Raw genomic sequence first — 27,784 nt, 5'->3', positions numbered from 1 at the left:
ATGAGGACATGTCCATCTGAAACCCCTGGGTATTGCAAGGACCGTGTGCTCTTTCAGTCCCAATCAATTTCAATTCCTTCCAAGTGTGAAAAGTCACCAACTACTTGTTCCGCTTCGTAACTGACTAAATTTTAGCCACTAATATAATAAAAAGGTAAAGGGACCCCTGACCATTAGGTCCAGTTGTGACCGACTCTGGGGTTGCGGTGCTCATCTCGCTTTATTGGCTGAGGGAGCCGGCGTACAGCTTCCGGGTCATGTGGCCAGCATGACTAAGCCGCTTCTGAAGAACCAGAGCAGCGCACGGAAACGCCATTTACCTTCGCGCTGGAGCGGTACCTATTTATCTACTTGTACTTTTACGTGCTTTTGAACTGCTAGGTTGGCAGGACACTAATATAATACTCGGATGCATATGCAGAGCAGGGGAAAAGAAGCTTGCTCCATCCTCAATGTAACAACCTTTTTGATATTTGAAGATGGCTATCATGTTCCCTCTAAGTCTCCTCTTCTGCAGGCTAAACATACCCAGGCTAAACATACCCAACTCCCGTTCCTCATAAGGCTTAGTTTCCAGACCCTTGATCATCTTGGTCGCCTCCTCTGCACACGTTCCAGCTTGTCAACATCCTTCTAAAATTGCGGTGCTCAGAATTGGACACAGTACTCCAGGTGTGAGCTGACCAAGACAGAATAGAGCAGAAGTATTACTTTCCTTGATCTGGACACTATACTACTGTTGATCAAGCCTAGAATAGCATTAGTTTTTTTTGCTGCTGCATCACACTATTGACTCATGTTAAACTTGTGGTCTACTAAGACCCCTAGATCCTTTTCACGTGTTCCTCATCTTATATTTGTGCAGCTGGTTCTTCCTGCCTAAGTGTAGAACCTTACATTTGTCCCTGTTGAAATTCATTTTGTTTGGGCCCAGTTTTCGGATCTGTTAAGGTCATCTTGAACCCCAATTTGGTCTTCTGTGGCATTAGCTACTCTTCCCAGTTTTGTGTCATCTGCAAATTTGATGAGCGTCCCCTCAATTCCTTTGTTCAAGTTGTTTATAAAGACGCTGAACAACAACGGGCCCTAGACAGAACCCTGTGGCACACCACTTGTCACTTTTTCTCAGGATGACAAGGAACCATTAATGAGTACTCTTTGGGTTCGGTCAGTCAACCAGCTACAAATCCACCTTCGAAGTACCTCATCCAGTCCACATTTCCCAACTTCTCTGCAACAATATCATGGGGGACTTTGTCAACAGCTTTACTAAACTCAAGATACACTGCATCTATAGCATTCCCCTGATCCACCAAGTTTGTAACTTTGTCAAAAAAAGAAAAGAAATGGTTAATGGTTTTTTTAAAAAGGTATATTCCGTCTTTCCCCTCCACAAAGGAGTTGCCCAAAACAGATTGTTGGCTAAGAAGAAAACCCAAAGCAGCTTACAAAAATAATAACAAACACAACAACAACTGCAATCCAACCATTAAAACACAAACTACTGAACTAAAAATAATTGTTACATTCAGCATCTTTCCCTTTAGCTCAGGTGTGGAGAACCTTTGCCTCTCCAGAAGTTGCTGAGCTACAACTCCCATCACTCCTGGTCATTTACTATGCTTGCTGGGACTGATGGAAGTTTTAGTTGCACACGTCTACTTTGGACCTTCCCTCAGCTAAATCTGTCTGTCTCCTTCAATCTGTCTTTCTGTGCAGGCAGCAGAGTCTATAGGCCTAGTCAAACAAGTATTCCACTCTCCTCTCAGGGGATCAATAACAGGCTGCTATCTAATTCTCCCAAAGCATTATGGCAGGGGAGCTGAACCATATGCCACTGGTGGGAAGGTGCAACCACAAATGTGAATTTTAAGATGGGCAAGTTGTTTCTACACTGTTTCTTCCATTTAAGGAAACAAGGATGTAGTCAAACAAGGCAAAAACACTTGGGCCAGTGAGGGATGTGGTCTGGGGAGAGGGTATGTGGCCTGAGGAGTGTCCCAGAGGCCAGACGAAAAAGGCCTGGAGGGTTGCATTTGGCCTGAGGTTCCTTATCCTTGCATTATGGGAATCAAGCAGATCCAAAAGTTTCCAGGGATGAACCATATGAACTGGCTATGTGTCCTTGGGGGGGGGGGGAGCCGTGAGTCCACAAACCCCTTAAATCAGGCAGTTAGTAGGCGATGACAATGGCTTACTAGCCATGCCACCAGCCACACAAGATCACCAGAATCCTGCCTTTTGCAGAGAGGGAAATCCAACGTGTTTCCATTAAACGATGTGTTGGGCCCCAAACTATCTGGGACGACCCTAAGGTTGACCTGGAAACAATGAAGTCCGGAGCAAAACCAGAGGCAGGATCTGCCCAGATGCTGAGGTCCTCTAACAACACAAAGGTGGGAGTTTTGGGGAATCCACTGAGCCAGAATGGCACACAGATAGCATCCCCAGCTGGCCTGTCCCCAGAAACACACCACACAAGCCAGCCACTGTTGACACCCATTATCAATATTCTGCCTGTTCTCTTTATCAGGCAGTTCCAAAAGAGAATGCCGTTTGTGTATTTTGAGAGGCAGGGGCTTTTTGTAGAAGGGCTCTTATTAACGCAAAAAAGATGGCGTGAATCGGGAATTTGTGGCTGTACCTTTTTAGTTGTTGAGTCTTGGGATATGAAATATCCTAAAGAGCGCCCTAAAAACATCTCGTGGCATTGACATAAAACGCAGGCAAATGCTCAAATGGTTCAGGATAGCAAGTGAAAGGAAGCTCAGTACATTTTGGGGGGCTTGAATAAAATATTGGGGGGCCCAGGTAAGCTCCATCTCGTTAAATAATCGATCACATGACACTTGCCATTTGAATGACAATGCCCATTAACTTGGGGGGGGGGGCGACCCCCTCAAATATTTTATTGGCTCCTATGTTAGGGGAGATCCAGTTAACATCGAAAGCATCCCGCCTGCGCTAGCCTGCTACTTCACACCGGGAGAGTAAGCCCAGGCAAACTCACCTGCTTTCTTTCAACAGCGGCAGCGACGAAAAACCCGAAATGGAAACGATATACAGTACATATATATTTAGATAGGGAACACTTTCCAAATACGAATCCAAGGGATTATATAACCAGCTGCGCCAGTTTGTCGCATCTGTGCGACCGTGCAGGGAGAAAAACGGGCAGGAAGGAATGCAAAGCGCTGCACGGGTTAGGGAGGTCGGGGAAGAAAATAAAAATTGCTTTCCTCCCGGAACAGGGAACGCGGCACGCGAGATGTTCCAGGTCAACCTGACATTTCGAATCAGCTTCACAGCCCAGGGAAGACCTTGCGGGGCAACCGGGGGTCAAAGCTGAAAAGGTGTATATTAACCGATTCTGGTGGGTCATTTTGCAAGATTCCCCAAAGGTCCGCTGGAATCGTGTTTCGGGGATCCGGGCGCGGGGTGGCGGTGGGGGAAAAGAGAGATCGGGGAGCTCGGTGCCGCTGGGGGGCGCAGTGGGACCTCACTTGAGCAAAGGTTACAGCGCGAGTCCTGGAGGCATGTGCCCGGGCGCGGGAGCGAGCGCCCCCTTCAGAGACCCACAAGAACCCTCCACCGCTCGCGCGCCCCGCTGAGAAAAGTGCTCTGCTGCCTTTTTTATTATTTTATTTTAAGGTATTTATTTTTATTATTTGCTTCCCGGTCACCCCCATGCCGTGCAACGAGCGGAATCGCGGCTTCCTCTCCCCTTGCAAGGATTGCACCTGTCCCGCGATCCCTTGCACCCTCGCGGAGGGTGGGGAAGGAAGAGCCCTCTGAACCCGTCCCACGTGCTTTTCGCAGCCACCCGGCCCGGGCACGGGAGGGTTAAAGCCGGCGAAGTGATCCGCAGCCGAGCGTGCGCTGAGGCTCCGTACGGGCGCATCTCTCACTTCCCCAAAAGCCATTGCTGCGTGCCCTTCCGCCATCGGGTTCCTAACACAAAATAAGTGCCCGCTCCCTCCTTTTTTTTCTCTTTCCCTTCCTCCCCTCTTCCGTCCCCCCCGCCGTCTCGAGGCAAAGGCGAAGGGGGGGGCTTCAGATCGGATCTCGCCCAGGATCCCCTCTGCCTTTTCCGAGGGGGAGAAGAGGCGTCCGGAGAGAAGGAAGGGGGACAAGTCCCTGACTCCGGGATCCCACCCTCCCCTCGCGCAGAAAGAGGAGGAGGGAGGGGGAGGTTAAGCAAACCCGGAGCTGGCCCAGCAGGACCTACTTTCCTCTCTGAAAATGGCTGCCTCGGTGAACACTTTCTGTTCCATTCCTTGAAGCCCGTCGTTGTGGGTGGGTGCGGGGGGGGCGGAAGCCGAGCGGGGGGGTGTTAGAGACCAGCCAGCGATGCTGCTTCGGAGCCCCCTCCTCCTCTGAAGCTGAGGATTAGGGTGCAAGCGGGGGGGAGAAGGGGAGAAGTTTAGCGGGGGGAAGAGAAAAGAAAGGAAGAGGAGAGAGCGAAACAGGAAAAGAAAGAGAGGAGGCCTGGAACAGAAGGTAGGGAGGAGGCTAACAGCGGGAGGGTTGAGGTGGTGGTGGGGGGGGGAGAGAGACGAGAAAACCCCTCCCCAGCCGAAACAAGGGTGTGTTGGTTGCAAGCCACCCTTCCGAGGGAGGCTGCGGCCGGGCGTGTTTAAGCTCTGTTCCGTGTAGCAAATAATAAGAAACGAGGATGGTGAGCTGAGGCTCCGGGTTAGTTTTAGTTGCGTGTGTCTTGCCGGGAAAGAGAATCTGCGCGGCGGGGGAGAGGCGAGGAAAAGTATGAACGTTCCATCGGGAGGGAAACTCTGAACGTTCTATTTCAGCCCCCCCCCCTCCACTCTCCTCCATTCGCTCTCTTTCTCCCTCCCCCCACCCCCCGGGAGCCCTCAACGTTCCATCCGGCCTAGAAGTGAGTGTTCGAAACGTTCTGTTCGGGGCGCCTCCTGCTAAGAGCAAGGGGGTAAGCGGGAGGGTGCAAGGGGCGGGCAGGCGGTGGGGGGGACGGGGGACCCGGAGAGAGAATCCCGGAGGCAGAAGTGAGCGAGGGGACGCGGCCGGCAGAAAGGCCTTCTCCGTCGGATGCGGCTGCTTGAAGATCAAAGGCAAAACCGGAGCTCCCTTTGTGTGTCGTCCTAGGGATCTTGCTGTTTCGCTCTTCCCTTTGGGCTGATTTTGGAACCCTGAACTGCCGTGGTGGAAGGAAGCAAAGCTCACCCGTCCCCTACTCTCCGAAGGGGGCTGGGCGGTCTCTTTTTTCCTGAGTGGAGAGAGCCTCGGATATTGGAACTAGCATCCTTCCCAAACCTTTTTGTTTTGTTTTGTTTTGCTTGTTTTATCCCCCCTTCGCTCTCCGGGTGGCTGTAAATAAAAGTCCAGCAGAAATATATATCTATATATAGTTTTTTTTTGTTTTGTTTTTTTTAAAGGAAGGGAACAAATGCAAACCCTTCCTTTTCCTCCCTTCGTGATTTTTTGGATAATGATTTCTGCTATATCTTGCCGATGGATTTTGCCGGGTGAGGATTTCTGGATCGCCTTGTAGAAGAGAGGTAGGTGAGGACTCCCCATTTTCCTAGATCTAGAAAAAGGCAAGCGAAAGACAAGCTCCTGGCCTTTTTTGAATGTCAAATGTACTGAGGGTGCATTTATGTCGGAATTTTATGTGGCATTCTGGTGCATGAGAAATTCTGTTGTGTAAAAGCAGTTGGGGAAGGGAAGGTGGTGGAGGGCCGCTGGTAGCAAGCCTACTGACTATATTCCCCCCCACCCAAGAGCCTAGGCCTCTGTGTTTCTTTCGCCTTTATAAATTAGCGATTGGGAAGGGGGAAATGGTTTTCACATCCTTCCTGTTGGGAAGAACAGAGCTGCCTTAATTTTGGGTCAAAGGAGGATGTATTCGTTTCTTTCCCTTGCCCTAAGAAACACAAGTATCTATTGGTATGTTTTGCACAATGATGGAATCCGCAGGGAAGTGTATTTGTTTGGGACCAAATCTGACTTCTCTTCTTCTGCTATGATTCTTGTATTGTGCTAAAGGGGGATGGAGGGGGGGGGAGTGTTTGTTAACAACTCATTAGAGCTTTGTCGTTATTACCCCCCTCCCTTTGCCAGCTTTCCTTCCCAAGCGTCCCCCATCTCCCCCCCCCCCCCACTTACATTCAGTTTCACTTGGGATTAAAAGGCAGCTTTAATTTGGTAGATTGCAAGGCGAGACAACGTCACATTACAAATAGGTGTTTTTCTCGACAGGACTGTTGCATTGTGAGGTTTCTCGAAAATGGAGGGCTCTCTAAGGCCCCAGTCTGATTGCAAATGTTCCTTACACCAACACCCCCCTTTTTAAATGTAGGGGGCTTCTTTCTTTTGAATTAGGTTAGGGTACGGCATTCTCCCTCCTAGAAACATACAAAGTGGCAAGGCCTACTTTGCCCAGAACGCAGCCTGCATGGGATTATGGAGGAGTCCAGAGGGATTTGCTGAGAGATTGGGGGGGGGGGGGATGTTGAAGAGGAGAATTGTGTTGGCATATTCTCTCTCTCCCTGCCAGTGTTCTTCTAGGTCTAGGTGATAGCATGCTTGGAGACAAAGCTGGGATCTGGGGTGGGGTGGGCAAGGGTGGTGCTGGCAATGGCATCGCAAAACAACTCATTTTTTAAGATGCTGAGATCCATATATGCAGTTGGCTGCTGTTGAGGAGCAATTGCAGAGGTGATCAGAATTTCCTGTTCTGTTATAAGGGGGCCTGGGGAGGGTGGCAGAGTCTGGCCGGTGAGTTTTGTCCCTCAGTGAAATACAGACACCTTCCTTCACCCTCTGGCTGTCAGAGAGGGGACTTTGTGGGCCACACCTGTTGCACACACTCTAAACCAGTTGCCTCTCCGAAGAAGAGCAGAACTTCTCATTTTCTTGACAGTGGGGAGAGACAGAGAGCAGCTGAACGGCAACTGGCTTTGCAGAGGGCAGTGATACATGTGTGGCCCCTTTCATGCACAGGTGGGGCAACCTCAGGCCCTTCAGAGGCTGCTGAGACTGCGGCTCCCGTTTCCACTCCTGACCATGGGCCTTGGTGTCCGGCTCTGATGGGTTTGGGGAGTCCAGCAACATCTGGAGGGATGCCTCTCCCCCGCTCTGGTTTAATAAGACATTCCACATCAAAGGGCAAAGCTCACCTGCAGTGTGCTGCACGATCCAGATGGTGGTTTGAAATCCTGTTACTTACATTATTTAGTTACATAAATATATATATATATTTTCAGCGAAGACAGTGCTCCTACCCGGGATTGCTGGATCTTTGATCTTGCTGCACGTATCTTGTTGCAGCAAACTCTGCAAAGGGTGTGTTTTTGCAGCTGTGGGAGATTTGCAGTTGTCACTGATATTTGGCTACCCAAATAATTACACTACTTTCTTATTGTGTGAGGTTGCCTCAAATGGTGATAATAGAACCAGAACTTCTTCTGTGTTTGCATCAGTCGCACTTGGGACTTCCGAAATGAATTCCTCACACGCTTTAACCCTTATTGCTTAAGAAGCTCTTTATATCATTTGATTTCCTTGTGTAACTGCTGAGTTGTAATGATAATTGCAAGAAGAGATAAGAGATGGATTTGCCCCTATTGCCTCACTGTCAGCCACCAGCTTTCATTGAGGATCAAAAACAGCCGTAACCAAAGTGTCCAGTAAGACTCCTTGCCCTAAAACAGAAATATTTTTGAATTTCTCAAGAAAACCAGGAACTCCTACCTTATTTTTGTGACTACAGGCCTTGCCTCAATCCAGACCTGTTAAAGCTGTATGTATGCGTGTACACTAAAGTCTAGGGTCCCCAAGGTCAGCTGTTGAGGCAGAAGGTTTGAGCTGAAGCCTAAAGATCTTGTTGGTAGATGGTCACTGTTCTGTTAACCAGGCAAGAACTGATGAGCAGGCTCCTAGTATCTCGACTTTACTGGGGCAATCCAGATGTTTCAGATTGCCTGGCAGTAGCAGGGCCTTGTGTTACTCTCCGTTCCCACCTGTGCCTGTTGAGAGCTCCGAAGGCTAAGTGTTTGCAGATCTAGGTGGCTTGCTATGCCAGGTCTTACTTTCTGGTTCAAGCCCTGGGATCCCTGATTCATAGATCCCACCATGAGGGTTTTGTCTTTGTTCCAGGCCTCACCTGCTGGGTCTTTCAAACTTGGCCACTGCAAACACCTGTTGCCCCATTATAGAATTTTGCACAGATTACACCAACCGTATATGCTCCCCCCCACCTTTAATGGGTTTTTAATTTATTTTGCTTTCCCCATTTTGTAAGTTTTGGCGGTGAGCGAGGGTGGTTTGCTTCTTCATCTTAATTTATTTCTGTGAGCCTATGGAATGGATTGCCCTTTTCATTTTATTTATTTAATTTTTTCACAGGTGAGGCAGAGGTAGATTTGACAAGGGACAAGAGCTGCTTGGCAAGGCTAAATAGGAAATTTGAATCGACACCCGGCGCTTTGTCCAGTGATGTGTTTTGCCTTTGTTTGGTCGGCAAAAGTGTACCATAGAAAGGGCTAGAGAGAACAAATGGATTTGGCTTGAGATTTGAGGAGATTCCAAATTCTGTTTTAGCACTTATTTTTCAGTGTGGCTAAATGGATTTGAGGGGAAGTTTTGGGCCCTCCAGTCAAAGTCCTAGCTTACATGGCCAGGGGTTGGGGATGATGCCAGTTACAGTTCAACAATTACTGTAAGGCCACAGGTTCCCCACCAATGGGCTATGTCAGTGCTAAAACCAGCTAATAGTTGTGGGTTCTCATCTCTCCCTTTCCTGTGGGGAGATGTGAAGGCAGGGGATTTCAGTTTTGTGTTGAAGATCTTGTCACAACGGTGTCACAGTTTCTAGTTTTCTGTAGTGATGGGGGGGAGCTGTGAGGTTTATACTAGCTGAAGTATGGAGCGTAGACGTGTTGGTGTCTAACTTTATTTGTAAAATGCCACAAATAAATAAATACGCCAGGCTCCAATTGGCTTCTTAAACAAGGGTTACAGTTGCCAGAATGGAATACTGAGTTGCCATTTTTTGACCCCGATGGCTCGAACGTCGTATTTTTCAATAATGACTTTTTGGTTCCTGAAATTTTCTGATTGTGCAAATGAAATATAATGGACAGAATTCTACAGGGTGTGCTGCTAGTGTGTGAAAACGGTCAAGATCCAAGGACTCCCCCAGGCACGCACCTCCGGGTGAGGGAGACCTTCCGGGTGCCCAGGCCTCTTTGCTTGGTCGCAAGTGGCCAATAAAGCAATTTAAATTTTTTAAAATGTATTTGCGTGGAGGCAAAAGCATAAGGCTTGGCACCTCAAGTGATGCTCGGACAAAAGAGAGTTCCTTAAGTGGGGTGCCACCACTGTAGAGGCCATTTCTCTGATTACCACTCACCTCAAGAGGTTAGCTGTCCAGACAAAAGCCTTTGGAGACAAATCTTGGGCAAGTTTTGTGTGGGAGTTGGCATTGTGTGTGAGCACTTTAAAAAACAACAATGTTTGCTCGTGATTTAACTCTAGATTTGATGCCCTGATCTGAACATCAAGGATCAGGAGTTGCACAGTCTTTGGTCTTCTTTAAACCACCCGGCTGGATTTCCAGACCAGTTTTTGTAGGGGAGTCTTTTGAGAAGCAGCATAATGCAGGAGGTTTTTGAACCTTTTTGAGTCCCTCGACCAACTACATTCTTTCTGTGGTACCCCTGTGGGGCTCAGGAGCCCCAGTCACCCCTTGCCCGCGGTGCCAGCAGCCCCTCACCCATTTTTGAACACCCTCCCATGTGTAGTGTTCCATCAGCCTCCTCTCCTCTCACCTGGCCAGCCCCAGAGGCACCATTCGCCTGCGGTGCTTGTAGCCAGGGCTGCTGCTGCAAAAAACAGCTGTGCAGGCCTTTGGGAGGCAGAGATACAAGAGGGCATCAGAGGAGGGAGGGGGAATAAGAGGGACAGAGGCCAGTGTTGCCTGTGACACCCCTGACCATCATTCAAGGCACCCCAGGGTTACAGCACACTGGTTGAAAACCCCTGGTGTAATGTAAAGCAAGTGCATGGTTGAGTCTTGTGGGCTGTAGTTTGTGTATAGACTTGCGGTGCAGGGGACTCTCAGCATAGAGATTTCTGAGTACAGTGGTACCTCGGATTACATATGCTTCAGGTTACAGACGCTTCAGGTTACAGACTCCGCTAACCCAGAAATAGTACCTTGGGTTAAGAACTTTGCTTCAGGATGAGAACAGAAATTGTGTTCGGGCGGCGCAGCGGCAGCTGGAGGCCCCATTAGCTAAAGTGATGCTTCAGGTTAAGAACAGTTTCAGGTTAAGAACGGACCTCCGGAACGAATTAAGTACTTAACCCGAGGTACCGCTGTACCAGAACTGAACAGAGCTCAACAGTCCTTCCACGCAAAGTTCCATTTTTGCTTATCCCAAGCTTTCTTAATTTCATTGGTCTAATATAGGTGTGTATGTGTGGTCATATTATTTTTTTTGCAATAGTTAAAAAACTGGGAGTTGGAAATCGTTGGCGATCTATTGCATGTCATTCTGTAGCTATTGCATGTCATCAATCTTACTGTTTGCCCGTTCCTGACACAAAGGCGTATGTGGCTGAGGCAGAGGTTTCTTCTTTTCCTCGTAGGCCTGAAAGACGTGACTTGCTTTTTTGCACTGTAATTTTTATTATCCTTCAGTCATAGATATGAATCCTAGATGCCCTTTGACATGGTGGCTCTGAGAACCATCACTGTGCCATACCCAATATCCCCATTTTTCTTCAAAGTCAATAAAAACTCCTGTCCTATTCTGAGGCTATATGAAAATACTTAATACTCTGTGCCGCTGAAAGGGACATACATAAGTCCATTAAAAGATACATTTTCAGTCACATGCAGCGTTCAAAATTTGCCAGGCGTCTTTTGCACCTGGCTATCGGTGGCACTGTGGGTTAAACCACAGAGCCTAGGACTTGCCGATCAGAAGGTCGGCGGTTCGAATCCCCGCAACAGGGTGAGCTCCATTTGCTCGGTCCCTGCTCCTGCCCACCTAGCAGTCGAAAGCACATCAAAGTGCAAGTAGATAAATAGGTACCACTCTGGCGGGAAGGTAAACGGTGTTTCCGTGCGCTGCTCTGGTTCGCCGGAAGCGGCTTAGTCATGCTGGCCACATGACCCAGAAGCTGTACGCTGGCTCCCTTGGCCAATAAAGCGAGATGAGCGCCGCAACCCCAGAGTCGGCCACGACTGGACCTAATGGTCAGGGGTCCCTTTACCTTTACTATCGGCCACATGTGACCAAGAAGATGCCCAGGTGCCAGGATGCCATCGAACGCCTCTACCTTCTGGAGGTGCATGTCTGGGGATCCTTGGATCTTGACTGTTTTCACACACTAGCAGTACATTCTGTAGAATTCTATTCATTATATTGTATCAGCACAATCGGAATGAATTTAAGGAACCAAAAAGTCCTATTGAAAAATACGACTTTTGAACTGTCTGGCCCCAAAATGGCAACTAGGTAAGGCATCCCGTTTTAGCGACTGTAACCCTTGTTTAAGGAGCCATTTGGCACCTAGCTTATATATCTGAGTTTCTAACACTGGTCGTGTGTTCAGGTCAACCCAACATCTACGGTATGAAACAGATAAGGTGTTAAACATTGCAAATTGGCAAACTGCGTGCTTGAACAAACCCTGTTTTAATCCTTAAAGCAAGTTGTGATCTATAAAGGCCGCTTCACATGTTGCATAAATGTTGTCACAGAAGATGGCTGAAACTCTCTGATCAGCCCCTTGATAATGCAATCCTGTGTGCTTCTGCTTGCAGGTATTTCTCATTGCATTCAATGGGCCTTGCTTCCAGTTTACAGTTGCAGCCTGAGTGCATTTGCTACTGTGTTGGCAAAAGTTGGCACTGCAGAAAGAACTAAGGCATATATAGATAGTTTTCTTTGTATGCTCAAATGTTTAAATGTATGTTCAAACCATTGCTCAAGGTGGCTTGCGGCATGAGAATAAAAATCACCTAATAACAAACGTAACTAAATTATTACAAATCAATAAATAAAACATGAAAAGTACATAGCCAAATTAAACCATTTCCACATAAATCATAATAAGATCTAAAATAAAGATATAAAGATTAGTATCAATTACAGCAGCAACAGGGACCCGGGTGGCGCTGTGGGTAAAAGCCTCAGCACCAAGGTCGGCGGTTCGAATCCCCGCGGCGGGGTGCGCTCCCGTCATTCGGTCCCAGCGCCTGCCAACCTAGCAGTTCGAAAGCACCCTTGGGTGCAAGTAGATAAATAGGGACCGCTTACTGGCGGGAAGGTAAACGGTGTTTCCGTGTGCTGCGCTGGCTTGCCAGATGCAGCTTTGTCATGCTGGCCACGTGACCCGGAAGTGTCTCCGGACAGCGCTGGCCCTCAGCCTCTTAAGTGAGATGGGCGCACAACCCTAGAGTCTGTCAAGACTGGCCCGTACGGGCAGGGGTACCTTTACCTTTACCTTACAGCAGCAACAACACCCCAGCCTAAGAGTCTGTTCCGCAACCTCAGATTTTGTAGCTGGAGTCAGTCCGGGCCCCGGCTTCCCAGGCCAGGTGGGGAAAGGCCTGCAAGGCGAGGAGCAGGTCTTCCAGGACTCGCAGCCAAGATAAGTTTACTTGTTACTAGCAGCGTTGAAGCTGTTGGGTCAGTTAGATTAATTTATTTAAGAGCTTCGGATCGGTCAAAAAGTTACCCCTAATTAATCATCCACCAGATTATTAGAAATGGTTTAATTATTTTTAATGCAAGGACTTCATCAAAATGTAAGGAGGGAACGCTTCCTCTTTCAAAGATGGTTTGTGATGTGGTACGTCAACATGTTTGCGTCATCCATAAAATGATGGAAAAATTATTTTCCCCCCAGGACGAGTTTATATTTATTCAAGGATACGAAGGTGTGTTTTATTAAGAAGCATCTGTTTCAATCAGCTAAAGACTTCTTTAACTGTGTGGTGGCCTTCCTAGAAGCTATTTTAGGCTATGGGTCAAACAGACCTGGAGGTTTTGTGCAAAAGACAGCTGCTGAATTGCAGTTTACAGTCTAAGAAGTGAGGCAGGTCCAGGCTGTGGGGGGGGGGCAGGCATTTTCTCTCTTTTCCCCCTTTCCACTAAACTTGGCAAGGGGAAGGCTGCATCTTTGGGGCTGGGTTCCCAGGAGGGGCAGGCTTTGTGCTTCCTTCTTCTCTTCCCTGGGCTTTGGGGAAGTTTTCCTCCGTGTCATTCCCACATGGGTAAGAGTTAAGCTTCCCCCTTTGGAAAATGTCGCTGGCTGCCTTCTTTAATGGAAGATCTGAACCTGGATTTTGGGAACAAGGCTTCAGTAATTTTGAAAAGCATCATCCTATATAAGCCCCCTCCCCCAAGGTTGCCTTACACCCGATCTGACCATTTCCCCATCTAACCCAGCAGTGCATACTCTGACTGACAGCAGCACTTCAAGATCTCAGGCACGTGGTCCTTCGCAGTGAATGCTCTCTTTATCTTTTCAGCAAGGGATGCCCAAGGATTGACCCTGGGCAATGCAAGTCCTCTATCATTGAGTCATGATCCCTCCTCTGTTTGTTAGCAAAACACCCTGCTAGAAATTTCGTTGCTAAATTCTGCGCCAACAATGGCCTTTGGAAGTCAGACTGTGCGCACAAGCCACATTCACACCATCTATTTAAAGTGCTGTGGTATCACCTTATAAACAGTCGCTGCTTCCCCCAAAGAATTCTGGGAGCTGTAGTTTGTTAAGGGTGCTGAGTGTTGTTGGCAGACCTCCCCGTTTCCTATCAAAAAGAGTTCCCATAGTTCCTTGGGAAGAGGGGATTGATGGTTAAACCACCCTGGGAATTGTAGCTCTAGGAGGAGAATAGGGTGTCTCCTAACAACTCTGAGCACCTTTAACAAACTACAGCTCCCAGAATTCTCTGGGGAAGAATTGCAATGATAAAGATGAGTGTGTTACCGAAGATGTTGTTTTTGTTTCAGACAATTCCGATAATCAAAGGGGCGGCAATATTTAAAGAGTAAATTCAAGGTATATCTGGCAGGGTAAGAAGCTGAGAATAAAATTCAAGTTATTGACTGATGCGAAAGATAGAGGAGGCTTCGCCCTGCCAGACCTGAAATTATATTATGAACATTTAAAGTGGTATCATAGCACTTTAAATGTGTAGTCCTAATGTGCTCATTGTTTTCTGGTGGTTCTAAGAGATGCTTTGATTCAGGCAATGAATGTATGGTGTAGGGCAGTCTATTATTATTATTATTTATTATTAATATACCACCCTATACCCAGAGGTTTCAGGGCGGTTCACAGAAAAGATCAACATAAAAACCACAATATATATAATCGAAATAAAAACAACAACCCAATAACAGCCCCCCACTACTGTTGTCGGGTAATCGCTCCCTGCACCCTTGTGGTGTAAGCTCTCTCTAAGTCTTTTGGATGTGCTCTGCTGTTCTTGGAGATGTTAGTAGACAAGATGGCGATTCAGGTAGGTAGAGCTTTGAATTTTATAGGCTGAATTCGGTATCTTATATTCTGCCCCAAAGAATATAGTAAGGATATATAGATATATAGCAAGGATGAGGAGTCTGTTGCATTCCAGGTATTGTTGGACTACAAATCCCATCATCTCAGCCATGCTTGGCTGATGGGAGGTGGAATGCAGCATCTAGAAAACCACACAAGTCCTCCCTTCCTGAGCTATAGAGAGACACTGCACTGATTTTTAAATACAGTCGTACCTTGGTTCTTGAACATAATGCGTTCTGGGAGTCCACTCAACTCCTGAAACCATTCAAAAACCAAAGTGTGTCTACCGATTGGCTGCAGAAGCTGCGGAAGTCGCGCCGGATTTTCAGTTTCTGAAAACCATTCAAAAACCGGAAACTCCTGTGTTTTGATCGTTCGGGAGCAGATTTGTTTGGGAGTCCAGGCGTTTGAGATCCAAGGTACTACCGTAAAGGAATCAAAGGTATACGTATTACATTGAGGCTGAAGTCCTCACACATTCCCCGGGAGGAAGCTCCCTGGACACAGTGGGAGTTGCTTCCAAATCAACCTGTATGGGATTGTGCTGTGTGTAGCTCAACCTTGAGAGAGTGAAGAAAACTTGAATTCAAGAAGACTTTTTGATGTTTTATGGAACCTGGTCCTGGTTCCCGTTAACTTCCTCTGCTCCAACTTACCGTGTCCTTGAACAGGTTGTGATCCCAAAGAGAATCCGGTTTTCTGCCACCCGATGGAAGGACGGACATTGCTAGCGGAGGAGTTTCTGGGCAGAAGTGAGCAATAGTCTTTCGTTCTTCAGGCAAAGCAATGAGATGTCTTAGCAGCAGGGATGCCATATTTTGAAGAGCGGAAAAAAGAGGATGTTGCGATGACTCTCATTTTAAATCCCCCTACTATATGTAGGCTGTAGAAGCTGTGATATATTGCTGAGGGTGGGGGGCAAGAGAAGAGAAGAGGAAAGCAAGTCTTCAACCACCAGTTATGTCTATGTCTCATCCAGGAAGTATAGCCAGAAGCATTTTGTCAAATTAAAAAAACCCACCCAGACAGAAATTTTACCCCTGAAAAAGAGGATGTGTCCTGGGAAAAGAGGACACATGACAAGCCTGGTTCTCTGAAATTTAGGATCTCCCTTTTCTGTTATACCGTTAAACACCAAAGAGAATGTGAATGAGTCAATAAAGGCAGTGATCTTCATTCCTTTCCGACCTGGGATCCACCATTAACCCCAAGCGCCAATATTCACAATACAGTGGTACCTCGGGTTACATACTTAATTCGTTCTGGAGGTCCGTTCTTAACCTGAAGCACCACTTTAGCTAATAGGTCCTCCTGCTGCCGCCGCACCGCCGGAGCACGATTTCTGTTCTCATCCTGAAGCAAAGTTATTAACCCAAGGTACTATTTCTGGGTTAGCGGAGTCTGTAACCTGAAGCATATGTAACCTGAGGTACCACTGTATGTTTAACCATGTGCCAGTGTTTTGCCCCATGTGTCTATCTTTAGGTCTCGTTCTCCCCCCCCCCCTTCTCTTGAATTTGAAAAAGCAAAAGGCGTTATTGGCGTGGCCCACTTTTGTGTGGAGTGTTCCTCAGATTGTGGGTCACCAGCTGAAGTCCAATGGCTTGGCTCCTGTACACAAGGGGGATATCCTTTGGTTATAAAAGAATGTAGCATTCCCTAACCTGGTTCCCTCTTTGGGTCTCAGAGGTTGACTGGTGCGTGGGGCAGTTCTGGGCACCTGTCCTTCTGCCTGCTGAGCATACCAGGAGGGGCAGGTGAGTTTGCCTCCTGACACGCCACTGATGTGAGCCCAGCTGCACGATGCCACAGATTCCAACTTTCTCCAGCCCCAGCGATGAGGAGTTTTAGTGCAACATCTCTGGGGTTGGGTCCAAATTGGGGAAGTCTAGGATAATGCATCCACCTGCTCACCCGCTTGCTAGTTTGCTAGGGCTCAGAAGTCTCACAATGCAAGTGAGAATATCTTGTACGAATTCCCAAGGTGAGACTGAGAAACCCACCTTGACAGGGAAGGCAACATATTCTAGATTGATGGAGGGCAGCTCTTATAGAATCATAGAATCATAGAGTTGGAAGAGACCACAAGGGCCATCAAGTCCAACCCCCTGCCAAGCAGGAAACACCATCAGAGCACTCCTGACATATGGTTGTCAAGCCTCTGCTTAAAGACCTCCAAAGAAGGAGACTCCACCACACTCCTTGGCAGCAAATTCCACTGTCGAACAGCTCTAACTGTCAGGAAGTTCTTCCTAATGTTTAGGTGGAATCTTCTTTCTTGTAGTTTGGATCCATTGCTCCGTGTCCGCTTCTCTGGAGCAGCAGAAAACAACCTTTCTCCCTCCTCTATGTGACATCCTTTTATATATTTGAACATGGCTATCATATCACCCCTTAACCGCCTCTTCTCCAGGCTAAACATGCCCAGCTCCCTTAGCCGTTCCTCATAAGGCATCGTTTCCAGGCCTTTGACCATTTTGGTTGCCCTCTTGAGCTTGAGGTGGGGTGGGGGAAAAGATGGATGCCTTGTTAAAGGGTTAAAAGACTTCTCTCCAGGGAAGGGGACTTCCATTTGCAGGAGACATAGGTTCCGCAGACGCTATGGCAACAGGTTCCAGCCACCAGGGAGCAGACATCTTCCGAAGGGGAGGCCAGAAAGTGAGGAGCGCTGTCAGTTGGGGCAGAAAGTTGGAAGTGGTGCAATTTGGTCAGGAGAAAGAGGAGACACAGTCTGGCCTCCTCTTCTCCGCAGGAAATGGGGTGGCCTAGCTGGAAGCAAATGAAGGTTTTGGAGTCTCCCTCGTTCCTGGACTGAAAAGTAAAGATTTGGATAAAGTCACCCTCTTCCCTCCAGAATGACTTTAAGCAGGAACTCCTATATTCCCACTCATCCCCTGCCTTTGGGTGTCTTGTCTTAACTCGGTGATAGGCCACCCCCAAAGCAGATGAACGAGAGGCTTAGTTGAGGAGGAGCACCCAGAGTCCTGAACCTGAGGCCTGCCCCTTCCTCTAATCACCTTTGCTTAAAATGCCACTTTTGGATTTGTTGCGTGGCCTCCTTTTTTGGTGGGTGGTTCTGGGTGCAGCCCCTGGCTGTCCTGGGAGCTTGTTGTCTTGTGGCTACTTTCAAGCGTCCCTACTTTCTATTTGAACCTGGCAGATTATAGAGAGGCCTTTTCTCAGACATCTTACTAGATGTTTGCTGTTGCCACAGCTGCTTTCTGTCCCTCTGAATGTTTTGAGTGAGGTCAGTCTGTGTAAATGCCAGTGGACCTCTTCTGCTTTACATGATGATGATGACAACGACGATGATATTTCTATGCCACCCATCTGACTGGGTTCCCCCCAGCCACCCTGGGCGGCTCCCAACAGAATATTAAGAACACAACAAAACATCAAACATTAAAAACTTCCCTATACAGGGCTGCCTTCACATGTCTCTTAAAAGACATATGTTTATTTACTTGACATCTGATGGGGTTGCATGGGTTGGGTGCCACTACTGAGAAGGCCCTAGGCCCGGTTCCCTGCAACCTCGCTTCTTGCCATGAGGGAACCACCAGAAGTCCAGGGGAGTCCTGTCCCAGATAATTCTGTGATGACTTATTCCACTTACGGAGTGAGTAAAGTACAGTGGTACCTCGGGTTAAGTACTTAATTCGTTCTGGAGGTCCGTTCTTAACCTGAAGCACCACTTTAGCTAATGGGGCCTCCTGCTGCCGCCACGCCACCGAAGCACGATTTCTGTTCTCATCCTGAAGCAAAGTTCTTAACCTGAGGTAATAGTTCTGGGTTAGCAGAGTCTGTAACCTGAAGCGTATGTAACCCGAGGTACCACTGTATTAAGTAAGGCTCCGTGTGATCTGGGGTGTGTGTGGTACTTAATTTTGAGGGGAGTAACGAATTTGGATTCTGCATGAATTCAGTGGGGCTATTTACTACATATTGGGGGAGTGTGTGTGACGCTTTGGAGAATCCTTTACACTGTAAGAAATGCTGGGTTTTCTTGGTTGCCCCCAAATAACTTTGGGCTGGGCCCGTCAAGGACAGCGGTGAAACCCGTTAAGGGTTTTGCCAAGGAATCAGGTGGGATCTTCCTCACGGGAGGCCTCAAATGTCACATGGTTGCAATAATTTAGAAGGCCATTTCTATATGGAATTGCAGAATGATATCTGAAGGCCGTTGGCAACCAAAGAGATGCAAGTGTGCCCACCAGTGCCCCTTTCACACACACACACCCTGCAAATATATTTTGATTGGATAAGATTCTTCTTGCTTACAGAGTTTGGGTTTGGTAAATCAAGAGGTTCTGTCTGTCACTGTTCATCGGAAGAGACTAGGTACTGAAAAACCTGAATTAATGGAGCGTTTCTGTGTCACTGTATTGATGTGCGATCAGATTCCCCACCCCCCTTTAAAGTGCTCCGTGTGACCTTTAATATTGCCAGCATTTGCACAGACTGCTCTTCGCTTTTGCTTCCTGTGTTTCCGTGGGGCGAGAACTCTGGTTTGTTGGTTTGTTTTTAAAAACGGGGGTGGGTGGTTTTGGAGTTACTTTTGGTACAGTTGCTGTGAAAGGGGTGAATTTCTGGTTTGGGAAATTGAATCTTGGCTTTGTTTTGGATTTATTCCATGCCGTTGTAGTGAAATCTTGGAGTGACGGTCACAGCATTGAAAAGAGATGCAAAATCTCTGCTCCCTTAAAACCCCATAGCCTTCAAAACCCACTTGCACAGGTGGTGATCTAGACAAGCATTCACATCGCTCAAAGTTTCTGTATCTTCTGTGTTGGATGTGCAACGTAGAGCAACTGCACCTTTGTACAAGGGGCTTGTGAGATCTGGTTTTATGGTCATAGCTTTTGAATTAATGAGCGGGGGAGGGAAGCATTTCCATGTCAACAAGGCCAGGCCTCTCATCACTAGACCTTAAAATTTATTTTCTTTTCTGCTTGGGCTGGAAGAAAGCTAAACACTGGAATTACAAAGTTGTTAAATTCCTGTTAACATTTGACAGTAAAGAGATAAAATACCCTGTGCGCCATAGAGCTGGGTGTTTTTGCTAGGATAATGCTTATTACAGTTTAATTTTAGACGCCTTTTTTGCAGAGGCTTCAAGGAGTCGAAGTGTGTTAAGAAATGGGGAATAAAATTGTTGAAGTATTTAGAGCCTGACATCATTTTTAGTTAACTGGAGATGTTAACCATCGTTAGGGTGTCCCAAATCTTATAGCACCATCCTGTGATATTGGGGTGGAGGTGTTTTATTTTTCCAGTGTATTTGAAATATAGCTGCTGTTAAATTAATCAAATATATTCAAATTGGGCTGGGGGGGGGGGAGAGGTGCTCTAACAATACTATTAGAGGTTCCACAGGGATGGAATATCCTTTGATATATGTGATCCAGTATTTGTACCCATTGCCTTTTGTGTTTTAGAGCAAGCCCCACTGCCACAATTACGGGGGGAAATGAGTTCACTGTGCCACAATTTCCCCAATGTAATAGTCTGAGGATTTCCTACAGCTCCGGAACCCGATGCTCTTTGGTTAGGCAGACACCATTTTACCTATTCCCATTTGTTGGGAAAATGAGAGAGTTCTTGGAAATGGGAATTTGGGGGCGGGGTAGAGAGAAGCAGGCTTGCTTGTTTTTACGTTACCTGAGCTTAATTGGGGGGAGAAGGATAGTTGCATTTATTACATACCTGCAGGTAATCTGGAGAATGTTGTTTTCCCCATTTTATTCCTAATGTTGGCACTCTTGGACGCATAGGGAAGTTTAGCAGTGTGTAGGCGACAATTCTTAGGATGCTATTGATCTGGGCTTCTAGTAGGTTGCTGTCCTCCTCCTCTCGTGGTTCTTGCTCAGCCTCTTCTGCCTGCCTCCATCCCTCCCAGAGCCCCAGTGCTTGCCTCCAAGAGCTATTGATTCAGGAAGAGGAGTAGATTATACAAAGCAAGTGCATGTAAATGCAGATTCTATGTCTTGAGTGCAGAACCTGGTGTGAATCAACATGCGAAGTTTTCCTTTCTTGCATTTGTTGGGCTTTCAGTCTCATCTTAAATGTATTTGTTGTTTCCCCGTCTTTAACAGTTTTTAATGATCTTGTGTGTACAGTCGTACCTTGGTTCATGAACAGAATCCGTTCTGGAAGTTCGTTCTACTTCCGAAAATGTTCAAAAATCAAGGCGCGGCTTCCGATTGGCTGCAGGAGCTTCCTGCACTCAAGCGGAAGCCGCGTCGGACGTTGGGCTTCCGAAAAAGTTCGCAAACTGGAACACTTCCGAGTTTGCGGCGTTTGAGATCCAAGGTACGACTGTAGATCGCTTTGAGACGGTGGTTTGGAAGGTGGTTAATAAATTGATAGTAACAGTAAATAATGGGGCTTGACCACAACATGGCTTATGTGGCACTGTTTAAACCCTAGTGAGAGGCTAAGAAGAAAACAGGGCTGGGGAGAAGGAAGTTTCCTGAACTGTTTTCCTTCTTGCCTAGGTCTCTTGGATACAGGATGGATGATCAGAAGCCACCTGGTGAGGACAAAGACTCTGACACACCAGGTAGGTGCCCCAGTTTGGCGTCTGTTGATGAGTAGTTTGCCTCCACAAGAGGTTCAGATTCTGTGGTCACGAGAGATGAGAGATCTCCAAAGCTCTCCTCTGCTTTCAAGAACACGGCCTTCCAACCTACCCAAGTGACGCTGACAGAACACCCCCCACATACGCTAAGTAAAAGAATGTGTTTTATCACACACCCCTCTCCTTCCTGTCTTCCCCCCTAACCTTACACAGTGGTACCTCAGTTCTTGAACGTCTCCGTTCAAGCCAGTGTGGTGTAGTGGTTAAGAGCGGTAGTCTCATAATCTGGGGAACTAGGTTCGCGTCTCTGCTCCTCCACATGCAGCTGCTGGGTGACCTTGGGCCAGTCACGCTTATTGAAGTCTCTCCGCCCCACTCACCTCACAGAGTGTTTGTTGTGGGGGAGGAAGGGAAAGGAGAATGTTAGCCGCTTTGAGACTCCTTAAAGGGGGTGAAAGGCGGGATATCAAATCCAAACTCTTCTTCTTCCGTTGACTAATATTTTGGTTTTCGAGTGCCGTAAACCTGGAAATAAATGCTTCGGTTTTCAAACACTTTTCGGAAGTCAAACATGCCGTGCGGCTTCTGTTTTGAGTTTTCCGTATTGAGTTTTCCGTTTTCGCACTTGAACGGTCTTCCAGAACGGATTACATTTGGAAACAGAGGTACCACTGTGCTGCATACAACGCCAATGTCTCACAACAAATGTAATTGATCTGTATAAAACACAACCTGAACAAAAGAGACAATGGAAGTGTATTTGTAAACCATGAAAATCTTTAATAAAAATTACTTAATTTTTTTAAAAAGTCTTTATTCCAGCAAGCATTTTCACCAAAGAAAAGGTAAAGATAAAGGACCGCTGGGTGGTGCTGTGGTCTAAATCACTGAGCCTCTTGGGCTTGCTGATCGGAAGGTCAGTGGTTCAAATCCCTGCAACAGGGTGAGCCCCCATTGCTCTGCCCCAGCTCTTGCCAACCTAGCAGTTCGAAAGCACACCAGTGCAAGTAGATAATTAGGTGGCGGAAAGGTAAACGGCGTTTCCGTGCGCTCTGGTTTCCGTCGCGGTGTTCCATTGCACCAGAAGCGGTTTAGTCATGCTGGCCACATGACCTGGAAAGCTGTCTGTGGGCAAACACCGGCTCCCTTGGCCTGAAAGCGAGATGAGCACCACAACCCCATAGTTGACTTTACTGGACTTAACTGTCCAGGGGTCCTTTACCTTTTTAAAAGAGAAAAGGCCAACTCAAATAATAAAAGAGTTTTTGTCAGAAACCAAGGATTAGCCACTTTCATATTTTTAAGGAAATGTAACACCAAAAAAAAAAAAAAAAAAAAAGACGAAGAATACAGCTTTCCAGGATTAAATCCACCAGAGTGGTAGTTTTTCTTGCCTTTGCAGTCTAGGGAGGAACTGCGGGTGACAGAAAATATTGGGCTGCCGTTGAACACAGGAGCAGATGTGTAGTTTTGCTGGCTGTGCGCCTTGACATCATGGCAGTGTGTGTTAATCCCGCCTCTGTCGGCCATCATTGACTGCACTCTAGGGAGGCCACGAATCACCCCTTGTAACCACATCAGGACACATTGGAGTAGATGCTATGCATGGGAGAACTCAACATGCGGCCGTCTTTTTGTGTGTGTGGCAAACCAATGTTTTCGTTTGTTTAGCAACTTGTAAATCTTGTTAGCCTGAGAGATTGACATTAAAATGACGGATGAGTGTCAGAGCGGAAGACCACCTACATTCTGCTCTCTCCCAAATAGAAATAAAACCAGCACCAACAGAAATATAAATATACGCGTTATGAAATAGTGTTGCGTTTTCAAATACACGTCATCCATCTGTATCTGTGTAGGCTTGGTAAAGCAAACAAAAAATCAGCAGGGGCCTTAAAAACAGTAGAGTCAATGTGCCTGCCTAATCTCAATCAGCAGGGAATTCCAGAGTGAGGAAATATGAAATATTGCCTTTGTGCAAGTGTGGATTTTGCAAAAGTGCCAGCTCTGCAGGTTGAAGCTGTCAGGTGAACAGATTATGTTAAACTGGTCCTGAGCTGGGTCTTGTTTTGTCCGCGGTATCAATATTGGTACCAAACTTTTATTTTAATCACAGACCAGCATAAAATAAAACATACGGATAAACTGAACATGTAAGACTTAAAACAGGCAAGGGATAAAAACTAGTAGCTGAAAGGTGATTATATCATAAGGTAAAGGTAGAGGGACCCCTGACCATTAGGTCCAGTCGTGGTCGACTTTGGGGTTGCGGCGCTCATCTGGCTTTATTGGCCAAGGGACCCGACGTACAGCTTCTGGGTCCTGTGGCCAGCATGACTAAACTGCTTCTGGCGAATCAGTGCAACGCACGCAAACGCCGTTTACCTTCCTGCCGGAGCAGTATCTATTTATCTACTTGCACTTTGACATGCTTTTGAACTGCTAGGTTGGCAGGGGCAGGGACCGAGCAACGGGAGCTCACCCGTCGTGGGGATTCGAACCGTCAACCTTCTGATTGGCAAGTCCTAGGCTCTGTGGTTTAACCCACAGTGCCATCCGCGTCCCATTGTATCATACATAACTTAAAAAGATAGAAACACGGACAAACGGTTAAAAGCGACTTTAAAGGAGGGAGCGTGAAGGAGCACAGGTCTTGCATTTTGGGCCTAGTTTGTGGTGCAAACCGTCCTTCGACGAATATCCATGATAGCAGCGCAAAATCTAGCAACTAACATCTAACATCTGGGTTTTCATCTTGAAGTCACAGGAAGGCATAAAGTTGTTCTGTGTGACCTGGAAATTTATGTAGTGTAGGCAAGATGAACTTAGCTCGTATTTCTGTATGGTACTGGCAGTGAAAAAAGGCATGTTCCATCGCTTCTTGGCCTTTTGGCTAAGATCAAGTGTAGTATCTGTTCCTGTCGGCAATTGTGCTTGATAATGCATATATTCCCCCCAGACATGTGAAGGTCTGGGTTGGGGTGGGGGGACCCAGAAAAATGTGGAGGGAGGGAAGATTTCCTCCCCCCCCAAATCATTTCCCCCCTCGGGCCTTCATCTCTCGTATCACTCCTCTGTGAAGTCCTCAGTTTGGGTAGGGAAAGTGACACAAGCAATGCGCTTCCTATCTGGTTGCCCGGCTTTTTACAAAATACCCTCTTTCAGCAGCAGATGGAATTGTGTCCTTGGAGGAGCAGGGCAGCGTGGAAGCTGATCCCTTGAAGCCACCAGAAGAAGGCCCTGCAAAAGAGGCGTTGGAAGAAGCGGAAGCGAAAGCAGAGCCAACCCCAGCCTGCAGGTGGGAGACCTTCGGCAGTGTTCCCCCCCCCCCCTTCCTTCACTTGGAGCTCTTTTCTTCTGAATGGGGAGGCTCTCGAGGGTTCAGGGTTAACAAACCGTAGTAGGAGAATCCGGGGAAGAATTTGAAGGGGAATCCGGAGCCTTTGCTTGGCATCGGATGGGCACAGAGCATAGCTGTCAACCGTCCCTTATTTGGCGGGAAAGTCCCTTATCCCAGCACCGTGTCCCGCTGCTGTTGATGTCCCTTAAATTTCCCGGGTTTCAAAGGAAGCAGCTCCTCTCCTTCCCTCCCTGCTGGCCAGGGAGGAGGGAGGCTCCAACTGTGTTGCTTGGCTGCGTTGCTCGCCCAATAAGGAGTCTATGAACGACTTGGGGGGTGGAGCTTGAATGCCTTGTGCCGATCAAATCGGCCGTGTTGCCTGGGGACTTGCCTTTGCTCAGCGCTTCCCAGCGGAGAGGTGATAGTGATTTTCCTTGCTGCATCCCCTTTGCCGGGTTGCTGCACTGTGGGAACCACTGCTTGAGGCTTCGTTTGGCTGTTGGTTGGGCTTTCTGCCTTTGGCTCAGAAGTTGAACATACCTGTGCTGGGAAAATCCCTTATTTTGGCTGCTGAGCCCTTATTTTCGAGGCTGCTGGTCCCTTATTTTCAAATCTGTAAGTTGACAGCTATGGTACACAGAGTCCATCATGGATGCCCAAATGGGACTGGAGGACAGAAGGCCTGGATCCTGCATGCTTCCAGATCAAAGTGGCCCCTTGGGATATTTTGGGTGGGAGCACCCTTGCGGGTTGGAAGGGGGCAGATTTTCCTTGCAACGGTGAGCACATTCTCATCTCCTCCTTCCTCCCACCCTCCCAGCTCCCCACCCAAGCGCTGCGCGTTCTGCAACTGCAGCAAGTGGAGCCTTCACGGGCAGCGAGAGCTGTTGCGCTTCGATCCAGTGCCTGGCTGGGCGGACGAGCTTTCGGAGCCGCAGGAAGGGAAGCAGCCTGGCTCGGCGGAGGCTGGAGGCGACGACCTGACCCTGATTGGCTTTGCGGATGGTGTGGCAGTGCGAGAGGTGTTTGAGCCAACAGGTGAGCCCAGGAGGTGCTGAGGAACCTGGGCTGAGAGGAGCCTAGCCTGGCATCCCTCCACCTTACCCCAGCGCCATTATGCCCTTGACAAAGCTCCCTTTCCTGATGTCTCTGTGCAGCCTAGAAATCTTTTTTTTATATATAAAGAAAATCTTTATTAATTTTCACATAGACAAATATACATTACATATAATACAAAAGAAGATACAAATGAATAAAAACAATAAAGTAAAAAAAAGAAAAACATAATCAAACACAATATATTACGCTTAAATAACAAATTAAAATATGTAACTTCCAATAATTCTTATTATACTACTTATGTTATCTGTATTCCTTGCACAGATTCATATTATTTTATTTTGTATATAGATATATAACCCACTATTACGTTTTGAATAATTCTTGGTTATCAGTATCACTCTATTTCTGCAAGTATCTTACTGTTCATACAGTACATTTTCAAGTATTCTTTATATATTTTCTATTCCCTAAATACCTTTTGGTTTGACATTCCTCTAAGTTTCCCAGTCAATTTTGCTAGTTGCAGGTATTCTATCATAAGAATTTGCCACTCTGTGATTGTTGGTAAGGTTTCATTTTTCCAATTTCTTGCCACTATTATTCTGGCTGCTGTAACTGCGTACATAAACAATGGTCTTATATATATTTTTTATTTCCATTGGTAGTATTCCTAATAGAAAAATTTCTGGTTTTTTTAGAAATGTAAATTTGAATACATTTTTAAATTCACTGTAAATGTTGTTCCAAAATTCACGGATATCTTAAAAGCTGGTTGGCTTCTGATTTAGCAACACATCCCTCTTTCTTGTTTATCAGGAGGGCTTAGGTTAAGAGTAAATCGGGAGGGTTAGGGTTTGCAGACTAGAATCTTTTGTTTTTCTTTTTGTACTGGTGTGGTAAGAATTTACTTCTGCAGCACCGTGTTCATTACCCAGGTGAGGGAACGCACCACAGAACCAAGGAAATAAAACGGGCACCTGGGAGGGACTGCGTGTTTATTAAAGCTGTTGCAATAGGACAGCCTTGCCAACCAGCCGTTCATGAATGCTTGCACACAAATACATGCACATGCAGAAACACAAACCGGGTACCTTGCCAACCCGAGATGCCATGCATTTATTAAAGCTATTGCAGTAGGACAGCCTTGCCAACCTGAGATGCACACATGCACACAGATACACAAAACCAGGGACCTAGTAGTGACTTGAGAGCATACACTTGGACTTAAAGAGCACTCCTGGAGCTAAGCACACATGCTTAGATGTTAGATATAGCTGCCGAGACCATATAGCACCGGTCCTGAAACTCCTACATTGGCTCCCAGTACATTTCCGGGCACAATTCAAGGTATTGGTGCTGACCTTTAAAGCTCTAAATGTCCACAGCCCAGTATACCTGAAGGAGCATCTCCACCCCCATCATTCAGCCTGGACACTGAGGTCCAGCTCTGAGGGCCTTCTGGCGGTTCCCTTTCTGCGAGAAGTGAGGTTACAGGGGACCAGGCAGATGGCCTTCTAGGTAGTGGCACCCTTCCTATGGAATGCCCTCCCATCAGATGTCAAGGAAATAAACAACTATCTGACTTCTAGAAGACATCTGAATGCAGCCCTGTTTAGGGGTGTTTTTAAGGATTGATGTTCTGTTGAGTTTTTAATATTCTGTTGGGAGCCACTCAAAGTGTCTGGGGAAACCCAGCCAGATGGGCGGGAAACAAACAAACAAATACTATTACTACTACTATACTATTACTATTACTACTACTACTATTCCAGTATTGGCCCGAATATAATCCGCACCTGAATATAAGCCGCACCTTTCAAATTCAAGGGGGCGGGGAGAAAAAAAGACAATACCCGAATATAAATCACTCACTTAAAAATTCCACAGGCACTCATACCTGTTCTGTTTCAGCAGCGATATTGTAAAAGCCCATTTTTGTAAGGTCGCAAATTTAAGCTGCACTTTAACTTTTCATGGTCGGAATTGGGGGGGGGGGGAATGAGGCTTATATTCAAGCCGATACGGTGTTGTTATTATTATTCCTAATTCCCCAGGCTCCTGAGTGTGTGCCTTTGATGAGATTTGCTTTGCTGCCCTGTTGACTCTTTTCCTCTTCCTGTTTATGCAGGTCACTTCTGGGCTCATCACTGGTGCGTGGTGTGGTCAGCCGGAGACTTGCGTTCGGAAGGGTCATGGTTGAGCCTCGTGAACAAAGCTGTCATCTCAGGGATTGCACAGGT

General features: G+C 47.0%; 1 protein-coding gene and 1 long non-coding RNA gene across 15 annotated transcripts in view; one reads left to right on the top strand and one right to left on the bottom strand.

The window, feature by feature from the left end:
- Positions 1 to 3,005: 3,005 nt before the first annotated feature.
- Positions 3,006 to 27,784, top strand: part of KMT2D (lysine methyltransferase 2D) — a 105,161-nt gene continuing 80,382 nt past the window's right edge. For 4 of the 13 annotated variants that reach the window (XM_083427142.1, XM_083427143.1, XM_083427141.1 and 1 more), the window contains exons 1-5: positions 4,308 to 5,534; positions 21,060 to 21,124; positions 24,308 to 24,440; positions 25,303 to 25,520; positions 27,673 to 27,782. In XM_083427142.1, coding sequence (XP_083283268.1) covers positions 21,076 to 21,124; positions 24,308 to 24,440; positions 25,303 to 25,520; positions 27,673 to 27,782 — 510 coding nt within the window. In that variant the 5' untranslated portion in view covers positions 4,308 to 5,534; positions 21,060 to 21,075. The other 9 variants (XM_083427145.1, XM_083427150.1, XM_083427140.1 and 6 more) reach the window with 9 other exon arrangements.
- Positions 11,744 to 16,606, bottom strand: LOC310671752. 2 transcript variants are annotated; one of them, XR_014508150.1, is made up of 3 exons: positions 16,227 to 16,606; positions 15,219 to 15,467; positions 11,744 to 11,899 (listed from the first exon to the last, which is right to left on the bottom strand). It is a non-coding gene; the product is annotated as an uncharacterized lncRNA (long non-coding RNA). The 2 variants fall into 2 exon arrangements; XR_014508151.1 differs by having other exon boundaries at positions 15,219 to 16,294; positions 16,340 to 16,606.

Source organism: Podarcis tiliguerta (assembly GCF_965153285.1).
Source record: "Podarcis tiliguerta genome assembly, chromosome: 2".
Lineage (NCBI taxonomy): Eukaryota > Metazoa > Chordata > Lepidosauria > Squamata > Lacertidae > Podarcis > Podarcis tiliguerta.
This window is presented reverse-complemented; position numbering and strand designations above follow the sequence as displayed.